At 32.5% G+C, this 22,126-nt stretch overlaps 1 protein-coding gene across 2 annotated transcripts in view; it reads left to right on the forward strand.

Moving 5' to 3' along the window:
* Positions 1–22,126, forward strand: part of LOC129953652 (hemicentin-1) — a 403,952-nt gene that overhangs the window by 377,070 nt on the left and 4,756 nt on the right. Inside the window, exon 12 of one of the 2 annotated variants that reach the window (XM_056066975.1) lies at positions 20,457–20,501. The exons of the other annotated variant lie outside the window; for it this stretch is intronic. Within the exon in view, the coding sequence (XP_055922950.1) occupies positions 20,457–20,501 (45 nt within the window). The remainder of the gene's footprint in view (positions 1–20,456; positions 20,502–22,126) is intronic. 2 annotated transcript variants of the gene reach the window in all.

The raw sequence follows: 22,126 nt of genomic DNA on the forward strand, positions 1-22,126 counted from the left end.
TGCATCAAAAGGTTACCCTAAAATAGTTGTATCTCGTGTTTGTATTCACAGTTTATTGAAATGTTTCTTTTTTCTAGTAAAATTTAGTTCATTTACAGGATAAAAAAGAATTTGATCGTTTGACCTATTTGATAAGATTGTCTCTATTATCTTTTATGGAATTTGAGTGCATCTAAGCTTGGTGATAAATTGCCATATAGTATAACAGAATAAATAAGCAAAATAATCGTAAATCGACGATGCTATAATGTGAAAACACTTAATCATAACCTGAGTTGAGTCGAAGGTTCTAAGGATAGTACCGTTTTGTTGACATTAATCATGCTCTTGAAGAAATTAGAGTTATGGACTAATAGAATTTTTAAAAATAGTTTTAAACTTTATCTTTTGCTTTTTCTGTTTAGAACTTAAAGAAAATCATATTATATGCAATCAAAAAATTGATGCTATATACAAATCACTCTTCATTTTTTCACCATTGGTAAACTTTGAGTTCTATAATTTAATTTTTGGCTTCCACTGATTGGAGATATTTTAGAAATAAGCTTGGAAGTCATCACATTCATTATTTTTCATTTTTTAGAATTTGTGTGAAGCGTCGTTGTCAAGCCTGATTTCCGAATACATACAAACTTCTTGTACATCATTTGGAAACATATTCATAGGGTTTAAATAATTTTACGAATAAATACCCTTCAATATCTTACTTAAAACAAATAGGTAGCTGTAAGAGTGCTTAAAAAAAACCCACCCATCTGTTACTAATGCACTTGTGCTGATATGAGATGGTTCGTTATAATGGCATCGAGGTACTAATGCAGGAGTTGTGCAGTGGTGTTAAGGGTAATAGTATCTTGAATTTCTATGAACACCCTTCAAAAACACTCTTAAAGTAGAAGCCCTTCAACTCGGGCTTAGATAACGATTTTTTTATATTTCAGGTGTGTGCTGTTTCGATAAAAGAATCAAACCAGCATGAAGCTATTCAACCTGAATTCAAATTACGGTAATGTCCTTAGCAGACACTTTTGTATGTACATATGTCCGTATGTACGAGTATAGCCACAAATGAAAAACGGTTAAAGGATATGACAACAGGAATTTTTGAGAGTAAAAATAGTTGAAAGGCAAATAAGGAATTCATCTTTACGGTAACACTGGAGACAAATAGATGCACCTGCTGGATTAAGAGTCTTGCAAACGTATGCAATACGCTATAGAACTACAGCTCTGGGAATCTCCTGGGTATATGTATTCTTGTTTCGATGAATACAACTATTATAATACAATACCTATACACAACTTTCAACAATCTCGTAGTCGCCGCCGCCGCCTGTCGAGAAGAATGAGAAATGCAAATTAAGGCCACATACATACATATATACGTACCCATATGTAGGTATATCCCTCATTTTTCATTGGATACACAAACGCACACTTGGAAACATTTTGTATGTGTTGTACAATTTAAAGCAGTGGAGCATAATAACATTCACAAAATCGCAAGTCACCCTTGTGCATTGTCCTGGATAAATCTCTTTTTCAAACTCAAAAAATGGGTACTACATCCTATTACTTTTGTTAGTAAAGCATAAAAGACCGAGGCCAAAGAAGTAAAGCAGGAACAATGTATACACAACACAAGGAAACCAGGATAATTTGTTAAAATTTAACTTGAATAACTTGATGCCATAGTTGAAGAAAAACTTTTTCATTGGATTTGCAATTCGGTAGATTATATTTTATATTTTGTTTTTGCAAAAATATGTTTCGCATAAAGAACTTGTATGGAATTGTGTGCGCAAAAATGTTTGCTAACCAAAATTGTAACCGGATGGGTCAGTAACTAGTTTCTAGCAATTATGGGACTATTTATATTTGTCGAAGTCTGAAAGTCCTTAAAACATGACAAACAGTAATATTAGTAGTTACTTATACAGTAGGTATAGGAACAAAACTTTATTGTAAACAAGTTAATTACTCGTATGTGTGGGTACATACGAGTAATATAGAACGAAATAGAAACAAAGAAAAAAAATTTAAAGGAAATAATATGCAACCGAAATTTGACGTCTTATTGACTTGCGAAAAATGTAAGGCGTTTAAAACAACTGCATTTAAAGCTACGTAGTTCCATAGGGGACTAGAGAGCTGTTATTACATGTTTAAGGATGCAGGTATTTAAGCTGGCTTACTATTACAATTAAAAGTGCTTCAATACAGCCTTCATATTTCCAAATATCATATTTTTTATCATTCTTCGTCGATTATGCAGAGTATTTGAATGATTTTCCGTAGAAACTAACAATGTACATTTAAAGGTGTACTTTTTTTATCATTTCACTCGTTAAAAATGATTTTCGTGATTGAAACCAGTTATCGATTTATCGGAACTTTATTTAAAACCTAAGCCTCATACGTCATACCCATATACCCACAAAATCAGAATTCTTAAACATTTGCACAAAATTAATAATTTTTCAGAATTATTACAACTTAATAGTAGGATGGGGGGAAAAATAGGTTTAAGAGTTAAAATAATTAATTTATGAAATCCTTTGATTCGAGTTGACAAATCAGTTTTAGTTACAATCTCAACCTTTTTTTAAATATTGAATCAAAATGCAAGTAAATATTTCATCCATTTATACCTTAATCCATTTTGTTATTCTTTTAATATTTAAAAGGCTTGAAAAAGATATTGCAAATCGTTAAATTTTTGTACAGCAAGAAGATAGTATATCACATGAAATACATACATTTGTTTCAATTACTGACATTTTTAATGGTGGGATGGTTTAAATCACCAATTTTATTGATTCAAATTAAATTTCTAATCTAAAATTTGAATACCACTACATGTTTTAGCAGTGTTTTAAATTGACATAATTAGACACTAAGATCAAACCGGACGAACAGCAGCTGATGAAATTTGGGAGTCTTAATGGCTTTTATTCTTACTTAAATAAAATGCACGACTGGGTCGCACGAACTTGTATGCAAACCTGTATGCAAAGAGTCTGTTAAAAAGTACTTATATAAGATTTAAAAATATACCAGTTAAATAAGTTTGCCTTAAAAGATATAAATACCATTTGATTTGTCTAAAACCATGTGATTCATCCCAAGACACAACTCATCCTAGGACAACTCATCCCGGAAATGAAAAATACTTGTAAGCACACTTAACGAAAACAATTCTTTGTGTATTCAACTAGTTCGTTTCAAGCTTTTTTTGGTTAGCTTTATTTAAGTTTAATATTAGAAGAACCAGGATGGAAAGTAAATTATCTGAAGATAAGAAAGAGGAAGAACATGTATGTTTAAATTGTAAAGCGATCGCCTATTGGTTGTGTAGTTAGGCAAGTGACTAAAACGAACAAAGATAATGAAGAAATGTTATTAGTAGGTAGAAGGTACTTCAATCTAATCACATTCCTTCTTTCCTACAAGTTTTTAGCACAAACATGGAATTATTACGTTCAGTTTATTTTGTTCGTTATATTATAAAAGAAACAAGCATACAAACAAGCACAAGAAATTGTTATTCATGTGTTGTTTACAGTCAGGATCTTATGCGTTTTGGATTCTAGTTATGAAGTGACACGTAAGCAATAGTTGAAGAGTTTGTTCGTAACACCTAAAAAAAAATTTGCCTTCAAAAATGTAAATGCCATTTTATAAATCAAAAAACCCTTGATTTTTAAAAATTTTATTTGAAAATCGTTAGAGCGGTTTATTTTTTAAATAATTTTTTTTATATATAAAATTTTTCAATTTTGTTCTAAAGCTATTTTTGGTAAGCAGTTGTTTAGTAGTGATTGCAAATATACGCTCTACATTTAAATTTCGTAAAAAAATGTTGACTCAGTTTTGAGATATCGAATTAAAATAAAAAATCAACATTTTTTTTAAAACCCAAACAATACAAAATTGCACTTTTGATAATCAAATATTGTTAAGGCAATATAAGATCTTATTCAGACAAAAAATATTTAAATCAGTTTATAAGTTGCTGAGAAAATTAAAAACAAAATAACGGTTCTATCAGCGGTACCTTTCGTGAGCAACACAAAAATATGTTTTTCTTATTAAAAGAAGCCAAGTTAAAAAATAAAATTTTAAAGAAAATTTAAAAAAAAATCTATCGGTTTGTTTTTAATAAAAATTCAAATTTTCGTTTTTTGACCAAACAAATCGTATGGGGGCCACTGTTAGTTTTGACTTAAAAAAAAATGAAAAAAACGCCTAACGCGAATATGCTCAAAACCTTAACTTCCAAGTTGAACTCAATCGACGCAATGGTTTAGGCTGTAGGAGCGTGGACAGACAGACAAAACAGACCGGACGGAATCGCGGGACCCACTTTTTTCGACTTCTCTACCATCGTAATATCATGTTTGATTAAAATCTCGAGTTCAAAATTTTGCACGAATGCAAAACTTGCCATAATTATAGTTCCCATTATGTCTCAAGTAAAAGTAAACATTCGTACAAATAAAACATATAGAGAGGTAAAAAGAACTGACAAAATAGCTCGAAGACGATTGGAATCCTAGGCCAAAAATCAACAATTTTGGGAGTTACTAAAATTCGAGCCACCTTACTTACTTACTTACTTGAGGTGGCGGGGTGGACCTGCGCCTCAACCAACATGCGTCTCCAGCCAGCTCGGTCCCTAGCTAGCTGCCTCCAGTATCGCACGCCAAGTTGGTTGAGGTCCTCTCACACCTGGGTGCGCCACCTGAGTCGCGGTCTTCCTCTACTGCGCCGTCCCTCGCGATTGGATTCGAAAACCTTTCGGGCTGGAGCGTTGATGTCCATCCGCTCTACATGACCTAGCCATCTAAGCCGTTGGACTTTAATTCTGCTAACTAGATCAGTGTCGCTATACAGGCCGTACAGTTCGTCGTTATATCTTCTATACTATGCGTACGCGACCAAAAATCACCCGAAGAATTTTTCTCTCGAAGCATCCTAAGACGCTCTCATCTTTTTTTGACAGGGTCCAGGCCTCAGCACCATTAATGAGAACCGGGATGATGAGTGTCTTATAGATGGTGATTTTAGATGCTCCAGAGAGGACTTTACTTCTCAATTGCCTTCTAAGTACAAAGAAGCAGCGATTTGCAAGAGTTATTCTTCGTTTGATTTCAGCGCTGGTGTCGTTTTCTGTATTAACAGCGGTGCCTAGGTAGACAAAGTCTATAACTACCTCAAGGTTATAGCTGTCCATGGTGACGTTTTGTCCAAGACGTCGTCGTTCAGTGTCCTTTTTTGATGACAGCATATACTTGGTCTTGCCCTCATTGACCACTAAACCCATCTTCTTCGCTTCCGTCGCAATGCTCAAAAACGCTCCACTGACATCACGCTTTGATCTTCCAATTATGTCAATATCATCTGCGTATCCTAGTAATTGGATGGACATTTAGAAGATTGTGCCTCTAGTGTTGACGGTTGAGTTTTGCACAATTCTTTCCAGAACGATGTTGAAGAAGTCGCATGACAGTGCATCGCCTTGTCTAAAACCTTTTTTGACATCAAATGCATCGGTAAGATCTTTTCCGACCTTGTAGAGCAGCGTGCATTCTCCAACGTCATTTTGCACAAACGGATAAGTTTGACAGGGATTCCAAAACTAGTCATTGCTTGGTAGAGCTCTTCCCTATAGATGCTGTCATACGCGGCTTTAAAATCGATAAAGAGATGATGGGTATCGATTTGAAGCTCCTGGGTTTTTTTCAAGATCTGCCGTAGTGTGAATATTTGGTCGATAGTGGACTTTCTTGGGCTGAAGCCACACTGATAAGGACCAATCAGGTTGTTGACGAGTGGCTTCAGACGTTTACATAATACGGCAGAGAGGATCTTATACGCAATGTTAAGGAGACTGATGCCCCTGTAGTTGGCGCAGTTTAGAGGGTCTCCTTTCTTATGTATCGGGCACACTATGCTGAGATTCCACTCATCGGGCATGCTTTCTTCAGACCATATTTTGCAGATGAGTTGGTGCATGCTCCCTACCAAGTCATAGCCTGCTGCTTTGAATAGTTCGGCAGCGATACCGTCAGCTCCAGCAGCTTTGTTTGACTTAAGTTTAGATATAGCTATCTTCACTTCGTCAAGGTCGGGTAGGCGGAATTGTTGATCTGCGTCGCCGAGGTTGAGTGGTGCTATCTCCCTTACAGCGGAATTCGGTTTGTCATCGCCGTTTTATAATTTGGAGAAGTGATCTTTCCATATTCTCAGCATGGACTGCGGTTCTACTACGATGTTCCCCTGATCGTCTTTACAGGCTTCAATTCGTGGCTGGTACCCTTGGGAGGTTTTTTTACCTTTTGGTAAAATTTACGAACCTCATTCCTGTTGTGACATCCCTCTATCTTCTCGATCTCTCTCATGCTCTCTTTTTTTCCGTCTAAGAAGCCGGTATTCCTCTCTCCTCTTCTGCTCGTAGAGCTCGCGAGCAGCTCTAGTCCTTTTGTGCAGCGCCATTTTGAATGCCTCTTGTTTCGCTGCATGCGCTTGCCGGCATTCATCGTCAAACCAGGGGTTTCGCTGTGGTGGCCGTGTGAAACCAAGCACTTCAAAGGTGGCATCTCTGATGGCTGCAAGACAATGTTGCCACTGGTTTTCAATGTTTAATGCAGGCAGCATAGGACTCCTTAAAAGGTTATTAGAGACTCGTTTGGAAAAGGACATTGTCTAATGTCGAAAATTCTCGTAGTACTTCCTTGTTTTGGCTTGGATCGGGATATCCGTAGCCGTTCCTTGGCTACAACGAGGTAGTGGTCCGAGTCAATGTTGGCCTCTCGGAATGTTCGGATATCCTGGATACTGAAGAAGTGTCGTGCGTCGATTGCAATGTGGTCAATCTGGTTGACGGTTTATTTATCAGGAGATTCCCTTGTCCCCTTGTGCTATAGAAAAAATGTAGAGTATTTTTATATAATACTTGAGTAAAGGGTGGAAAAAAATTAATTAATGTTCTTATGATAATAAAGGAAATTGAATTCAAATTCCATTAAATGAAATTCCAAGTAATTATTTTTTGTAATGCAAAATCGCAGAATTTCTAAGAATTTCTGTTTTTGCATTCTAGCGTGCTCTTTTCATCCAATTCCAATGCTGATGAAATATGATAGTATTATGATAAATAATGAAACATCACCAAGAGATTCCAAGATTAAATTTTTTTAAAGATTATTGAAATACAAATATTGATGTGTTTTTAACTTTTTAAGCAGAATGTTTGGTTATTTCATTTAAAATGTTAATAATATAAATTAAGAATATTCTTCGGTTTTTTGTATTAATGCATCCTGGAATTAAGTTTCCATTTAATTTTTTAACTCAGGTATTTTTTAATTTTTCAAGTTTTTTATTTCGATACAAAAATTCTAGTCCTGGAATAAGTACTCAAATCGGTATCAATTCATTTCTTCGTACAATTGCTAGGACCTAGTTCTATCAATTTAAAAATGATTATTAGTTAAGACTCGTTTCTCAGCAACTTCTCAAAGCAAACTATAAATACAAGATTTTTAAAGAGATGTCTGTGCGTGCGTGTGTAGTTTTTTTCGTCGACCAAATTTTAAAAACCAGTACAGATATCGACTTCAAATAAATTTGGATATATGTACATGCAATAACATAGAAAAATGCAGAAATGTCTATCAAAAAAACTGAGTGCATAATTTTTTACCATACCAATTTAGAGAAAAAAGGAAAATGTAGGTTAACCCAAAACATCTCCAGAACCAACAAAACTAGCGACTTTTGGAAAAAAATCGATTTGCGTTTTTTTTTTTTAAATAAAAACTGAACAAAAATAATTGTCAACTTAAATGATTTTATCTCAACAATAATTGTATATAACGAAGAACAGCGTTTTTGTCATCTGATCAAGTTTTCAGAAAAATCGAATTGATAGTTTTCTTACAAAAAATAAACCTAAGCATTATTAAATGTGGGTAAAAATTGATTTTCGACTTTAATATCTTTTTAAAAAGTTTTGATATTGGCTTTAAACTTTTCTTTTTATAAGAAATGTTGTTTTCAACATTCAGTAAAGTTTTGACTTAAATCGAACCCATTATTTGAGCCGTTTATTTTGAAAGTGGCATAAGTCACTTTTGTATAAAGTCGAGATATTTAAGATATTTGTTATACCGTTAATTACCAATACTTCTCTCGAAGAAATCTCAATAGTTCTCAACTTATTGAGTCCAAATTTTTGAAAAATAAAAAGATACCGTTCAATTGTATTTAGTGTTGCCATTAACTCGATTTTTTTGAAAAAGTTACTTATGCCACTTTCAAAATAAAAAAAATATTCGAATATCTTTTTAAAAAATAAAAATTAAACTAGTTTCATCTTCTAGAAATATTTTTTTTACACTGTCAGTTTTTCCATAAAAATTAAAATCTACAAAATTTGTACGCAAAAAAAAAATAATTGATTCTTGATCTCGACATCTGGTGAATAAATAAAGGTTTGACTTTTAAATGATTTCAATCTGTGCTAAATTTTATTGGAAGGAAAAACTTTAGGAAATACCTAGTACATACTACTAAAATTGGTAAAACAATTTTTTCGACTACAAATCTCCTCAACAAAAATAGATTTTAAAATAACACTGTTTCATCATATGCAAAATATATATTTTTTAGAAAATTCAATTAAAAAAAAAAAAAAAAAAAAAAACAATTAAAAAACTGATACGAAATGATTTTCGTGTCAATTATTAAGAGGACAAAGAAAGATATTGACTTCAAATTATTATATCACACAAAATATTGTTATGAATATTTGTTGTTAAATCTGTATGTCTGTTACGCCCCCACTACTAAACCGCAGTACAAGTTTTAATGAATTTTGATATACTGATGGATACATAAGACCTTGGAGATGAAAATAAGATCCTAGGCGTTCTTTTCCTGTCCAGAAGAAGTACCATTTAGAACAAAACATTAATGGCGAGTTGTATTTTTAACTGCCACAAAGACCTAAACAAAAACAAAAGCTTAATATTTAATTTATTGATTCATTTTAAAGAGCTACATTATTAAAGATATAATATTCGTACAGAGCTTATTAGCTAATTTCTTCGAAATCTATTTTCTTGACAAAAATATCAATAATTTTGTGATACGCATTTAAATCATCATTGTTCTGCTGTCAAATACAACCAATTAGTGGCAAAAATTTTCTTTCTTTCCTTAGTTTCATATTATGTATAAGAAAAAAGAGCCTCTATTATTTTTCAATGAAATTGACAGGCATAACTAAGTCAGGTAAATCAATGAGTCCAATTTGATGATTTCCTAACAATACCAAACGTTCTTGTAAAAATAGAACAAAAAATATTTACGTCATTTTCATTTTTCAACATCATATAGGAACACAATAAGAACATTTTATCTATTGTTATGAGTATCAAATCTTAGTTGACAAGTTCTTTATCTAAATTATGTATAAAGTATACTGAAAGGACATTACTTTGAGATCTATACACAATACCTAGAAATTGACATTTCCTATGATACGCTCCTCATATTTATGTACATACATACATTTAAAAAAAATAATTTTTGTTTAGAAAAATACATTCATCACAAATACACCTAAGGTTCTTCAAGTTCAAAAATGATAAGTGATAACTTAAAGACAAACTTAAAAAGTTGTATACATTTCGAAACATAAAATAAAATAATGTCAGATTTAAGATAAAAAGGATGTGGAGTTGTTTTCTTATGAAGAAAAGTTGAGCGTTGTATCTAAGTGAACTTTCCTTCAAAGTTATAGTCTTATTCGTAATGCGCACAGTATAGGCGTGATTCTTCATTTGACAACAGGTACAAAGAAAACTTTGAACTAATCTTGATTGCCCAAATGATATAACTGCAACTAATTTTAAATTTGTCTATCCGAAGAAAAGAATTTAGTTTTGTTTTATTTTGAAAAAAAAAATCGACCAAATATGACAAAGTTAGTAAACATTCTTGTCCAAATTTAAAAACGGTTTACCCTTGACCTCAATTTCGGTCGTACTGTCAAGTTTAGAGATTCTTTCTTAAACCGCACATCGAGAATGTGGAATTATTTGCACTGTGTTTAAATATAAACAAATAAAGGGTACTAATAATCCCTTGTAATGCCTGTAAATTATACAAATATTAACATAAAATATACAAATTAAATATTTTTGTTTGTAACAAATCGAGGATGTATTCAAATTAAAATAAAATGATCTGTAAACCAAATGCATCAATATTTTTGACTGATGCAAAAAGCATAACGCTCAAACAAAACTTATAACGAACGACTTATTCATCTCGTCGTGTTTCGACAGCACTAATATTAGGTACAAATCTTTAAATTTTGTAATATTCTTTTTTTTTATATAATCTGTCTCGTACAGCGTTTTTCCAGAATTTCTTAGCAATCGGATTTACACAAAAACCTATGAAAACTTTTCAACATAACAACAGGATCAAACGAACAAAACTGGAAGTGAGGAAAAGGTATATAGGTTGGATAAAGTAGAGGCTTGGTAGGAACTATAAGAGAACTCAAACCCACAACAATTGTAGAATAAAACGTTCATTCCCAACCACAATTGTATAGTAGTTGACTGTCCTGTCATGAATGCAAAACGATATTCAATAAATAAGCGTCCTTCAGGCTTTAGCCTACGTTTGGCTTGTTTCGTGTACTACACTGACGTCCTTTAGTTGCCATCGGTCGCATCCCTCGGTTGATTTTAGTTGTTTGGGATTGCAAATTACCATTACACAGCAAAATATAAATGTGCCATAGAATATGTATGTATAGAGCTCAATATTTAGTAAATGCTTTGTAGGCAAAAAATGCGACTCCTTGGCTATGCTCCCTGACCATGTTGCCGTTCGTTGTAGATAGGCTTTCCACATTGAATGTAATCCACGGATGTCACTAGATCGGCTGGGGTGCCTGAGCGCTATGATTATGATTTGAACCTGCAGAGAAGGTCTACAACCGCACGAAAAAATAAAAATGTCAGGATTTTGAAAGCGGTTATCGTTTAAAAGCAGAAAACATTTTCAAATTAATTTGACAGCTGAAGATAGTTGTTCTATATGTATGTCTGTTTTGGGACATCCTTTTAGATATATTTGCGATGGTATAACTTGAGAAAATATGCTGATCCAGCAAAACTAAAAGAAAAACAAATTGCTGTAGGTACTCCGAGATTAAAAATATGTGTCTATCTACATTGGACTTCTACTCCTCATCTTCTACTTCCTTCCTACTGTGTAGACCATTCAAATGTTGTTGAAAAATCTCGAAATAAATATGTAAACTAACATATACATAGATGTAGAACCAAGGAAATCTCCAAAACAAAAGGTCCAGTGTGCTATTTGATAGAAATTTAATAACCATTATTAAATTCTCGGTTGGTAACCTTTGTTATTCTATCGTTGTCGTCATCGTTGAGTCAGGGAGCAAATATTAAAACAAAATGTCCTTCAGGCTTTCATTTAATCAAATCTGCATCTGCTATTCACATTGTTGGGCATAAAAGCATGGAGAGACAAAGCGACCCGAAAAAATTGTATATCCTCCTAAATAAATTTGCATATATATTTAAGGATAAGCAACCTGCTTTGTTACATTTGTAGATTCTGCTAGCTTTTAAATATTAAAATTATAAAGATAGGACAGGTGAAGAGACCTTGTTCTTATTTGAAAGACACTGTCCTGAATTGCCTTATTGAATTAGCAGGCATAAACATCAGTTCAAAGAAGAGTGATTCTTCGAAAACGAATACTAATATTTATATTTTGTGCTTTATAGCAATTAAGAAACCAAAGTTTTGTACTGATGTTATAATAAATACATTTTTCCAATTCTTCCAAGAAGTAAAGGCTTTCAAGAAAGGTATAGAAAATCTGAAAAAAGTATTTAAAACTAAAACGATGAATCTAAGTAATAATTCCTTAACAAAATCACCTTTACAAGCACAGTATTTAGCTATATCTATACTTATTCTATCCGGGGTTGTAGTTGTAGAATTAAAGCTATACAACAAAACATTATTAGCGTTCAAAAAAAAATGGAACTTATTTGTTATATTGAGTTTTAGATAAAGGAGTTGGATTTCATTTTATTGCATTAAGCAAATCTAAATTCAATTAAATTTATCAAAATATGATCCCGGTAAAATGTAATCTGAATATAAAATGTAAATTCAGCCAAATGCGGCTTTGCGGAGACATGTTTAGAAACCAATGTCCAAAAACCCGAAGCCTGTAGTCCCATTGCATTACCTGCAATCAATCAGTCACGCTATCCGCATGATTGCTCTAGCAAAAAACCACACTTCTGGACCATGAAAACGAACACCAAATCTCTGTCCGGAGTAATCTATGCATACAAGGATAAAATATGCACTTGTTCATGCTATATACCTTTATATACCATTCTATATAAGTAAATGGGTCGGATTTTTAAGCATTATGTCTCGCCTGACGTAAAATTCAAAAATTATTCCCGAAACTTTATGTGTGTCAGATACAGCTTATAGACAATCTTTCCAATCAGGCAGACATTCAATCATCCCCCTAAAATTGTATGGATCCGAATGTAAAGTAGGTAAAGTTAAAGGTAACCGCAAAGGGAAACTAATTCCCTTTGGTGGTGAATCTGTTAAAAGCCTCCATATGCACCTTTGTACCATGTCACACTGAGGATGAGAATGAGGACAGCGTGAAAAAGCGACCTAAAACGAATTTTGGTTAACGTTTTGATTTTTCGAAAAATCGCTCCCCGCCTTTAGGTTTCTGATGCAATTGTATAACATCAGCTCCGGATAGAAGGTATGGTATGGCGCAACGAACATCACTCAAACGCATCGTACCGTCAGCAACGACGCGACGCAGATAGTAATTGAGGTACAGGGCCATGGGTTTCCGGCCATAGAAATGGATTAGGCCGATCCTTGATGTAAGCTGACAAGGTTTTCGTTTCGTGTATCTAAACTCGATTTCATTTTGCGTTTTTTTCCTTTTTTATTATTTTAAGTCGTGTGCTTTGATGAATCAGAGAGCTTATGCTACCTATGTTTATGTATTGGATATTGAATATTTCTTTTTTGTTGCTTTTCTATGAAACTTTATACAATTTTTCCTAACCATATTTCAAAGTAAGGATTTAAAGGCCAAAGTCAATGGAAAAGGATGTATTTTTCATACGCATTTTATTTTTGGTTAACTACGTATTTTATTTTTATTTAAATAAGACCATAATTCCAAACAGAACAATAAACACAATAAAAAAAGGGAGGCTGGAATGCGCCCTACACTGATAACACCCTCCTATCCGTGTCCGAAAATTTATTTGAAGTCGATAACTTTACTGGTTCTTGAGATATAGACGATAAAAAATGGTTCCCGAACGTAGGAACTTACGAACGTACGACACACGTACATATACAACTCTCTAAAAATCTTTGATATATATTCTAGGGACATAATATGTCGGGAAATATATAAAATTTCAATTCGACAAATCGGAACGATTAAAAACTTCCAATGGGAAGTGAAAAAGAAGTCTATGAAAATGCTGTCCTTTCGAAAAATAGTTTAATTATGAATAGCCCCTTAAAGAATATTTGAGCGATTTATGAGTATAAGAAATGCTTCATGAAAAGATACCTTAAGGCATGAAAGGTATTTGCATTTAAATTATAGCATACATGTATGTGTATGCACTATCCACACGGGACCTTATATAGTCTATGGAATCCACTTTCATGTTTCGATTTTCTGTAAAATTGAATATACTATTGTTCAGATATTTAAATCTATAAGAGAAATGTTTTTGACCATGCAAAACTATGATTACTGATTGGAGTGAGGGAGCGGGCTTATTTAAAAAAAATTAAAACTTAAGACTCGAAAACAGTTTTAAACTAGTTTTAAACAATGTGGCTGTGCCAATTAAGTTATTATTTATGACCCCTATTTTGAGTAGTTGATATTTAAATCAAGTTTTAGAAAGAAATTTAAATTCAAAAACTATTTAAAACAAGTTTTATGAGTATACTAGTTTAAAGGAAACTCAATAACATAGGCGGTAACAATTTTTTTACAATTTTGAAATGATTTGAAAAAAAAAAATTACCAAAATGATTTGAAACCGAAAAAGTTTTATAATTTTAAACGAGTTTAAAGCAAAAATTGTATATTATTTCAATTTGTATGTGATTTGAAACACAAAATTGGATATTTGGAACTACAGTAACTGCAAGAACCAAAGATATTAACAGGGCCCTGGGCCTATTAGACTTTTGGGGGCCCTGGGCCAAAAAAATAGGCATAATATTTTTTTTTTATTCTTTAGGTTAAAAAAATAATGTTAAAATGAATTTGTATGTTTTTTTTTAATATTTGTACTTTTTAAGCGGAACTAAAGAAAATATAAAACAGATTGATACTTTTATTTATTAATACTTACATATTTTTTTTAATTTACCTTCAATAGTTGAACATTTTTCTTTATAGTTGATTTTTGAAAATTTGAGTTGGTTTTTTGGTTGATAACTAATGTTTTTATATTTTTTTTATGTTATGTAAGTTTATTTCTTTATTTTTGTTTTGATTTGTTTTTTTTTTTTAGATATATATGTATGTAAGTTTAACAATACAATAAAATATTATTGAAGGCAAAGGCATACTTTTCTGACTTTGCCAATTGCAAAACCATGAATTAAGTCATTAAATTCAATTTCCTGCAGTAATTCATTTTCAATTGATAAAATTGACAAGCTGTTTAGTCTATCTTGTAGCACTGTGCTTAGAAGTTCATTTTTTATGCTTTTGAATTTCGAAAATGAACGCTCTCCACTGCAGTTTGAAACCATCAATAATATGAAAATTCTACAGGCAGTTTCTACATTTAGAAATGTGTTCCCAATTTTGTCCACTGTAATTAGACTGTACAATTTTGATATTGTAATAAGATCTTCATTTACATCTTTATTGAATTCTTTCAAATACTGTACGATGTGCAGGCCTTCTACCTGTTCGCAAGAATTTCGTAACTCCAATAAAGTCAAATTTTTGCAATCGGAAAAAAAACACAAACAATGCATTAATTTCTTGGTAGCAATTGGATCTTTTTTATGGCATTTAAAAACTATTCTTTCCCAATTAGCTCGACGGATAATGCAGGACCCTTAAATCATTTATGAAAGATCATAGTAAACAAAGCAAAGCAACGTCAGTCGTTGTTGTTACTGTTTCTTTTTGAAGGCTCTTGCTGGTTTTATGAATTCTTTCTAATATTGTGCTCCAAATTTCTGTTAAAATGAGGAACTCCAGTTTTGACGTTTTCTTACACAGGCTTAGCGCTTCGCTTTCGTGTCTGGAGCTTGCTCTGGATCTCTAGAAAAAGATGTCAAGGCTTCAAACCAGAATATTTTGTGTCAGATTTATGCTCTTGAATTGGTATACATTTCAAGAACCTTTCGTTCTGAACATACATTTTAAAATACCGAATTAAAAAAGTCAACTGGTCGATATGAGAAAGGTCGAGTGTAAGTTCAACACTTAAGGACAAATAATTTGACGATCGAATTTCATCTAGAATTTTCATTGGAACTTGTTTTCCCATTATATCAATGAATTCGTTGCAGATATTTGCTGATAAATAGGAGTTCCCACATTTTTTAAATGATCAGTGATGAATGAATCAAATTCACCTAAAAGTTCCAGGCATCCCAAATAATTTCCATTGTTAGGTGACGCAATGCTTTGTTTAGGTGAAATCCGAGTTACATATTTTTTTTATGAAACCTAGCCCAAGCCACGTAGATGAGCACTGTGAAGATGAGCAGAACCAAAAATACTCCATTTACCATTTACTAATATTCCTGCAACAAACAAAACTAAAATTTGGTGTTACAATTATCGAACTGCTTAAATGATGAAAGTACTAATTTAATTGAGGAATCTAAACTAGCTAAAGTTGGCAATGAAACTTCACAAGTATGCTTCTCGTAGCATTGTCTTGTGTTACACTTGTATTGTGTTACACTTTTGTCCATTTCCAACTATACTTAACTAGTTGCAGCTCATATTGGGTTCGCAAATAATTTAAGTAAATAAAACCAGCACTAATAAATCATTAAATATGTATTTGGCCAATCTTATTTTTATATACATTAACAACATTTTTTTGGATAGAAATTAAAAAGCTATACAAATCTTCCAATTTAAGTCCATGTCAGCACTTCAGATTCTGTTGGTTAGGATTGTTTAGTTTTTGAACGAGGCCATAAAACATTCAAAATAAAGCATTTAGATGTGCCTGCAGACTATAATGAAGCATTTTGATGGGCCGGAACACTAAATGTGAGAATGTGTTTGGTTTTTGCATCATTTCACGTACACTTTCTCACATTTAGTGTGTACTTAGCTTGTAGGCAAACCGAAATGTCAATCTGAGATTCCGATCTTAGTAATGGAGTATTTTTGGTCTTTATTCCTTACATTGAACAGAGAGGAAGAAAGAGGTAAGGAAACAAAATCCGACTCATAATGGTACAACTCATCATTTGACAACTCATCATGGGACAAATTTGTGTTTGTTTATGGAGTGAGTTAGAAAAGCCAACATGTGTGCAGAACTGTAGAGTAGAACGAAAGCAAAGTTGTTAAACTAATGTTGACAGCGTGTGCAGTGCAGGTGCATGATTAAAGATTCATGTTGCCAGAAGTTTAAGATGTTGAGGAGGAGAATTTCAACGGAACGGAGAGTTAAATAAAACTAGTTTTTCTGTTCCTAACCTTTTTTGTAAGCTTATAGCAAGCGTCAAACTACGATCAGAGGCTCATCATAAAGTAAAAAGTAAAAAATAATACAATTATAGCCTAACACACGCACAAAATACAAAACAAAAATAGCATTTAACTATTACAGAACAAAAAATAAAATGAGAACGTTTACGATAGTGGAACACTGGTTCTAAACAATGATTTTAATCCCCCTTATTTAAATTTAAATCTGTCGATGAACAGTTTAAGTTATGTAAAAAAATGCTCATTCGACTAAAAGCTTCATTCTTACCATAATTAGTTCTATGGAAGTCAATATGTATAAAATCAAATGTGCGCTGGTGATGAGTTCCGCCCCGGTAATTCAAATGTACACAAGAAAGCAAATAAGGTGCATCAATTTCACCATTAATGAGTTGATGAAAAAATACTAAGTCATTATAAACACGCCTTTGATGGAGAGATTGCATTTGAAGAAGTAGAATACGATGTTCATAGGGAGGCAGATCATAGGGATCTTCCCATGGAAGACCTTTTAGGGCAAAGCGAATGAAATTATGTTGAATTGATTCAATACGTTTTCTATGATTTTCGTAATGGGGCGTCCATACCTGCGCAGCATATTCAAGATGAGGACGAACATGGAAATTCTACAAAGAAAGGGTAACATAGGGATCATTGAACTTCTTTGCCCAGCGTTTTATAAAACCAAGCATAGAACTTGCTTATTTACAATAAATTAATGTGATGTGTAAACTCTAAGTTGGAACTGAAATGTACACCTAAATCTTAAAAAGTGGAAACACGACAGAGTTTTTGCTGTGATATAAATTCGTTGCGAAAGCGTTACAGATATCAAAAGTTTTATCCAACGAAAGCTTCTTGTAAGAGAAGTTAACTGGAAAGCCATCTGATTTTTTCTTTGAGTTTACAAAATTCAAAATTTTTTAGGATTCTCTTTCAAAGAGGTGCCCATATCAGTAACATAAGAAGCATGTACAAAATTATTAACATAAATAGAGAAGTTGACTGGAGACAGAGTTTTAAGATACGTTTTCCATGCCTTATTTCATTTGTTACGCAGTAAACGCAAATCTTTCGTTTACCAAGGATGGCTAAAGTTTGTATTTCTTGATTTCTTTATCGGTACATTTTTTTTCAAAACAATAATTCAGGATCCTATAAGAAGTTGAAACTGCTTCGTCAATGTTAGAAAATGCTAGTGTATCAGCAATTCCAGAAATGGTTAAATCTTCAGACAACTGCTGGAAATTGGCTCTTCTGAAATCAAAATTATATAAGCAATCAAAAGAATTACTGTGATTAGTAAAGTGATTACTTAAGTCAAAAAAAAATTTCCAAAGTGGGGTGATATTTGTCAATATTAGTAATTCCTGATCTAGATTCTAGAACAAGAGTACTAATAGCGTCAGAAGAAAAGATTAATCGAGAATTCGAATTTTTGAGTTTTTAATACAGCTTGTTTGCTGTAAGTCAGTAAGAAGGACTTTATCGAGAAGAGATAGTTCCATTTGTGAAGAAGAAGGAGAGGCTTCAAGGCAGGATTCGTCTTTAGATGGAATCCAGTCAATGTGTGGTAGAAGTACCTAGAAGTAAGATATCGGTGTCAGAGCTGGACAAATTTATAAGATAGTCTAATGCCAAGGAGAGATCGTTATAACTCCGAACTTTTTGGAGGAATGTAAACGTTTAAAATGAAAAAAGTCTTAGTCTGTACCATTATCTTTACACATACCAGTTCAACTGATAATACAAATGGAAAAGATACAGAAGAGGAGAAATATGTATTTTTTACCGCTATGAGAACACCTCCACCTAAATCCTTAATCCAAAATGACGATCGTTTCTGTAAACTTCGAACTCTTGACTAAAAAGTTCTGTGTCGAAAAAGCTTGAATTAAGCTACGTTTCTGTCAAAACGAATACGTCGTGTGGAAATGATTGGTAGTTAAGAAAAATGTCGAAGTCCCCTTACGTTTTGGTTGAAGAGCGCAAGTCTGTTAAGTTTTTGATTTGTTTTTCAAAGAAACACCCTGTTTTTGACTTTGAGTAAATTCTTTGACTAAAGTCTCTGCGGGTCATATATTTGGGTTGCAAATAGAATTAAAGTAAGTGGGATTCGTTATTAATTTAAAAGAGGAAATCTTATTTCGTTTTCTTTATAATTCTTGTACAGATTAATTCATTTTCAACTGGTGGATTGGTGGATTGGGGGCCCTGGGCCCTGGCCCACTGGGTTATTGTACTTATATAAAGTTTACCATCCTAGTGCTCCTTTCAATATTTCATAAAATTTATTTAAAGAAAAAATACAACCGACTTATTTAAGTATGGGAAAATTGGCAATAAAATGGCTTACGTCTTCATTTTCCCGGCTATTGCCATTCATAAACGATGGCATAGTTTGGTGTTGAATTAGGCACTCTAAATAAGCATTTGAAGAAATATCTCTATATGAGTTCGAGGTTGCATGGAAAACATGGTATTTTGACGAGAGATCGATATCCTGGTTAGCAAAGAACTTAGGCCACATTATACCCAAAGCCAGTTTAGCCTCACAACTTTTTTGTTTAGCATGCTTTAAGAATTATTGTTATGTGTATGAAAAACACCCCGAATCTTAAATTCCAATGTTATTCGGGCTGCCATCTCTTTGTTCGCGCTTCAAAGGTCATTACTTTTGTCTTCCTTGTATTAATAACTGTCTCCCATTTCTTGCAAAAGGTATTTAGCCAGTTTAACTGCAGCTCCAAAATGAAAGGATTGTCAGCCAGTACTACTTAGTCAATAGCTTAAGTAAGTCATTGCAAAATATATTCCTTCTGGGAGTACATACAACATTTCATCAGTAAATAAAGGAAAAAGTAATGGATTTAAAATGCAGCCTTGGGGAACATCTATCGATATTTCAAACCATTCTGTGAAATTCGTCCCATTCCATACCACTGCACTCGAAGAAATAAGAAAGTTAAAGTATATATGTACATCATGAAGAGCTTGCACATCAGAGCTTGTCGAATGCTTCTTTGAACTCGACGAAGCAAGGGTATATTTTTTTTTTCTCAATTGACTTTTTAGCAATACTTGTCAATAAAAATGTATGGTTCATCGTTGAGCAACCCGACCGAAAACCGAGTTGAAACATTCTTAGACGGTTTTTGTCTTCGACCCATTTGTAAGCCTTTCGTAGAATATATAGAGAATCACCAATAAACTGTTTAGAATAAAAATGCCTCTGCAATTTACTGGAAGGTTTAGATTTCGCTTTTGTATAAATGACAAAGATAACAGCTTTGTTCATGATGTGTGGAACTTACAACTGAGTATATAAATTGTTAAAGTACATATATCAAAAGATAATTTTTTAGTTAATAGGTGTTATTTTTATAGAATTCTAATGGAATTCCATCAATACCTTATGGCGTGTTATTGTCTTTCATCTTTTGAAGTATTGATTCAAATAGACACATAGACTTTGTATGAATATTGATACAGACTAGAATTCATCATGTTTTTGTTATTATACTTGTACATATAAATTTGTTTAACTTCTTTATTCATTAATCTTCATTCATTTAAAATTTTCTTATATCTGTCCTTATTACAGATGGACTCATTGACTTGTCATCATTTCTAAATCATGGCTCGTCAGGTTAGTTCATTGTATTTGCTTTAAATTTTCTTCTTTGATGTTATTTTTGTTGCATACACCTTTCCTTTGTACTTTTTACACCTAGGGCAATATAAATTAAGAAACATTTTAAGCTCTCAGAACACGAATTGTTGTTTTTAAATATTTAATTTGTATGTTCGTTGAGTTAAATATGTATTTCGTTGTTTATTTTTGAACAAATTTTACCATTTAGGATTTTAGTGTTTCTTAGTGTTTCTTGTTTTAGAAAAACAAACAAAAAATATTTAAATTACAATATACGAATTATGACTTGTTTAAAAGTATGAATGGTTTAATGTTTGATGGTTAAATATGCTGCTCATCTTATATAAAAACCACTATATTTACATTATATACATTTTCTGAGAAGAGGAATTAACAAATCTTCCAATAGTAATTCTTGTCATGAAAAGTGCTTTATCAAACTAGCCAAATGTCAAACTAGCTAAAAATGTACTTCCCCTACATCCCTGACAACGTCACTCGTAGAAAGAAATGTTTGAGAGTTGTAAGACACTATTCCTTAGTTCCCAATGGATTGTTGCGACCCCTAATTAATTAGGACACCTAACCTGGTACGCGACACCTTATAATACCCGGAAGAGTAGAACACAGTTTTTTACTGGCATTTCGCCGCCGAAATCAACACTCTACTCTCTAAACCAAAATTATCGTCAACTTTTATTTCTTTTACATTTTTGGACTAATGTAGGTACATGTGTAGTTATCTTTAGACTTATGCAAATAAAGCTCATTAGGAATGATTATGCCCGCGGTGCATTACAAAAATACATGTTGAACTTAGTCATTCAGTAAATACAAGAGACTGTGCTACTTAAATCAATGCTCCACATTTTTAAGAAAAATTTATTTAGTTCAACGTTAGGTGGATATTTAAATTATTTATATATAAATCAGGTCACCCAACTAGCTTCATAAAACTAAAAGTTCATTGAGATACAGCACAGGTACCTAATTACCACCGTTGCAAACCTCTTGCCACATATACATAGAATTTATTTAAAACATTAATTCGAAAAGTCGATTAGTAGCTTGAACTCTCTTTCGTTGCTTAAAGCAAACAAAAAATACATGTCAGTGATTATTTAAACATCTAACTTTTTCAAAGAGTAATAACCATGATGAAGTGAATTTATGTTGACTCAAAATTAATTAACTCTTATGTTTATCTTAACAAACCACATTTAATTTTTAGCGCATTTGCAATGTTTAAACGCTTTCTGTCAACGTACTTTGTTCTAAATTAAAATTGAACCAAAGAAGATACAATTAATAGTATTCTATACACCCCAATTAAAATTAAAAAAAATCACAATCAGTAATATTTCAAAACTTTTATTCGCAACTTAAATGAGATAGGGAATAAAGATAAATCAGACAAAACTTCTAAGAACAATTTTTTTATTGTAAAAGAATAAAAACATTTTAAATTTTAACTTAACTTTAACTTTACTTTAAAATTATTGTTTTTTCATAAGTTTTTCGCACACATTAATATACTTGAAAACCTTAACTAGAAAACATTCCATAGAAATTGTATTCTTACTTGGTTTTCGCTGCATATCAAAACTGCCTACATGCAT

The sequence above is a fragment of the Eupeodes corollae genome, chromosome 1, assembly GCF_945859685.1.
Source record: "Eupeodes corollae chromosome 1, idEupCoro1.1, whole genome shotgun sequence".
Lineage (NCBI taxonomy): Eukaryota > Metazoa > Arthropoda > Insecta > Diptera > Syrphidae > Eupeodes > Eupeodes corollae.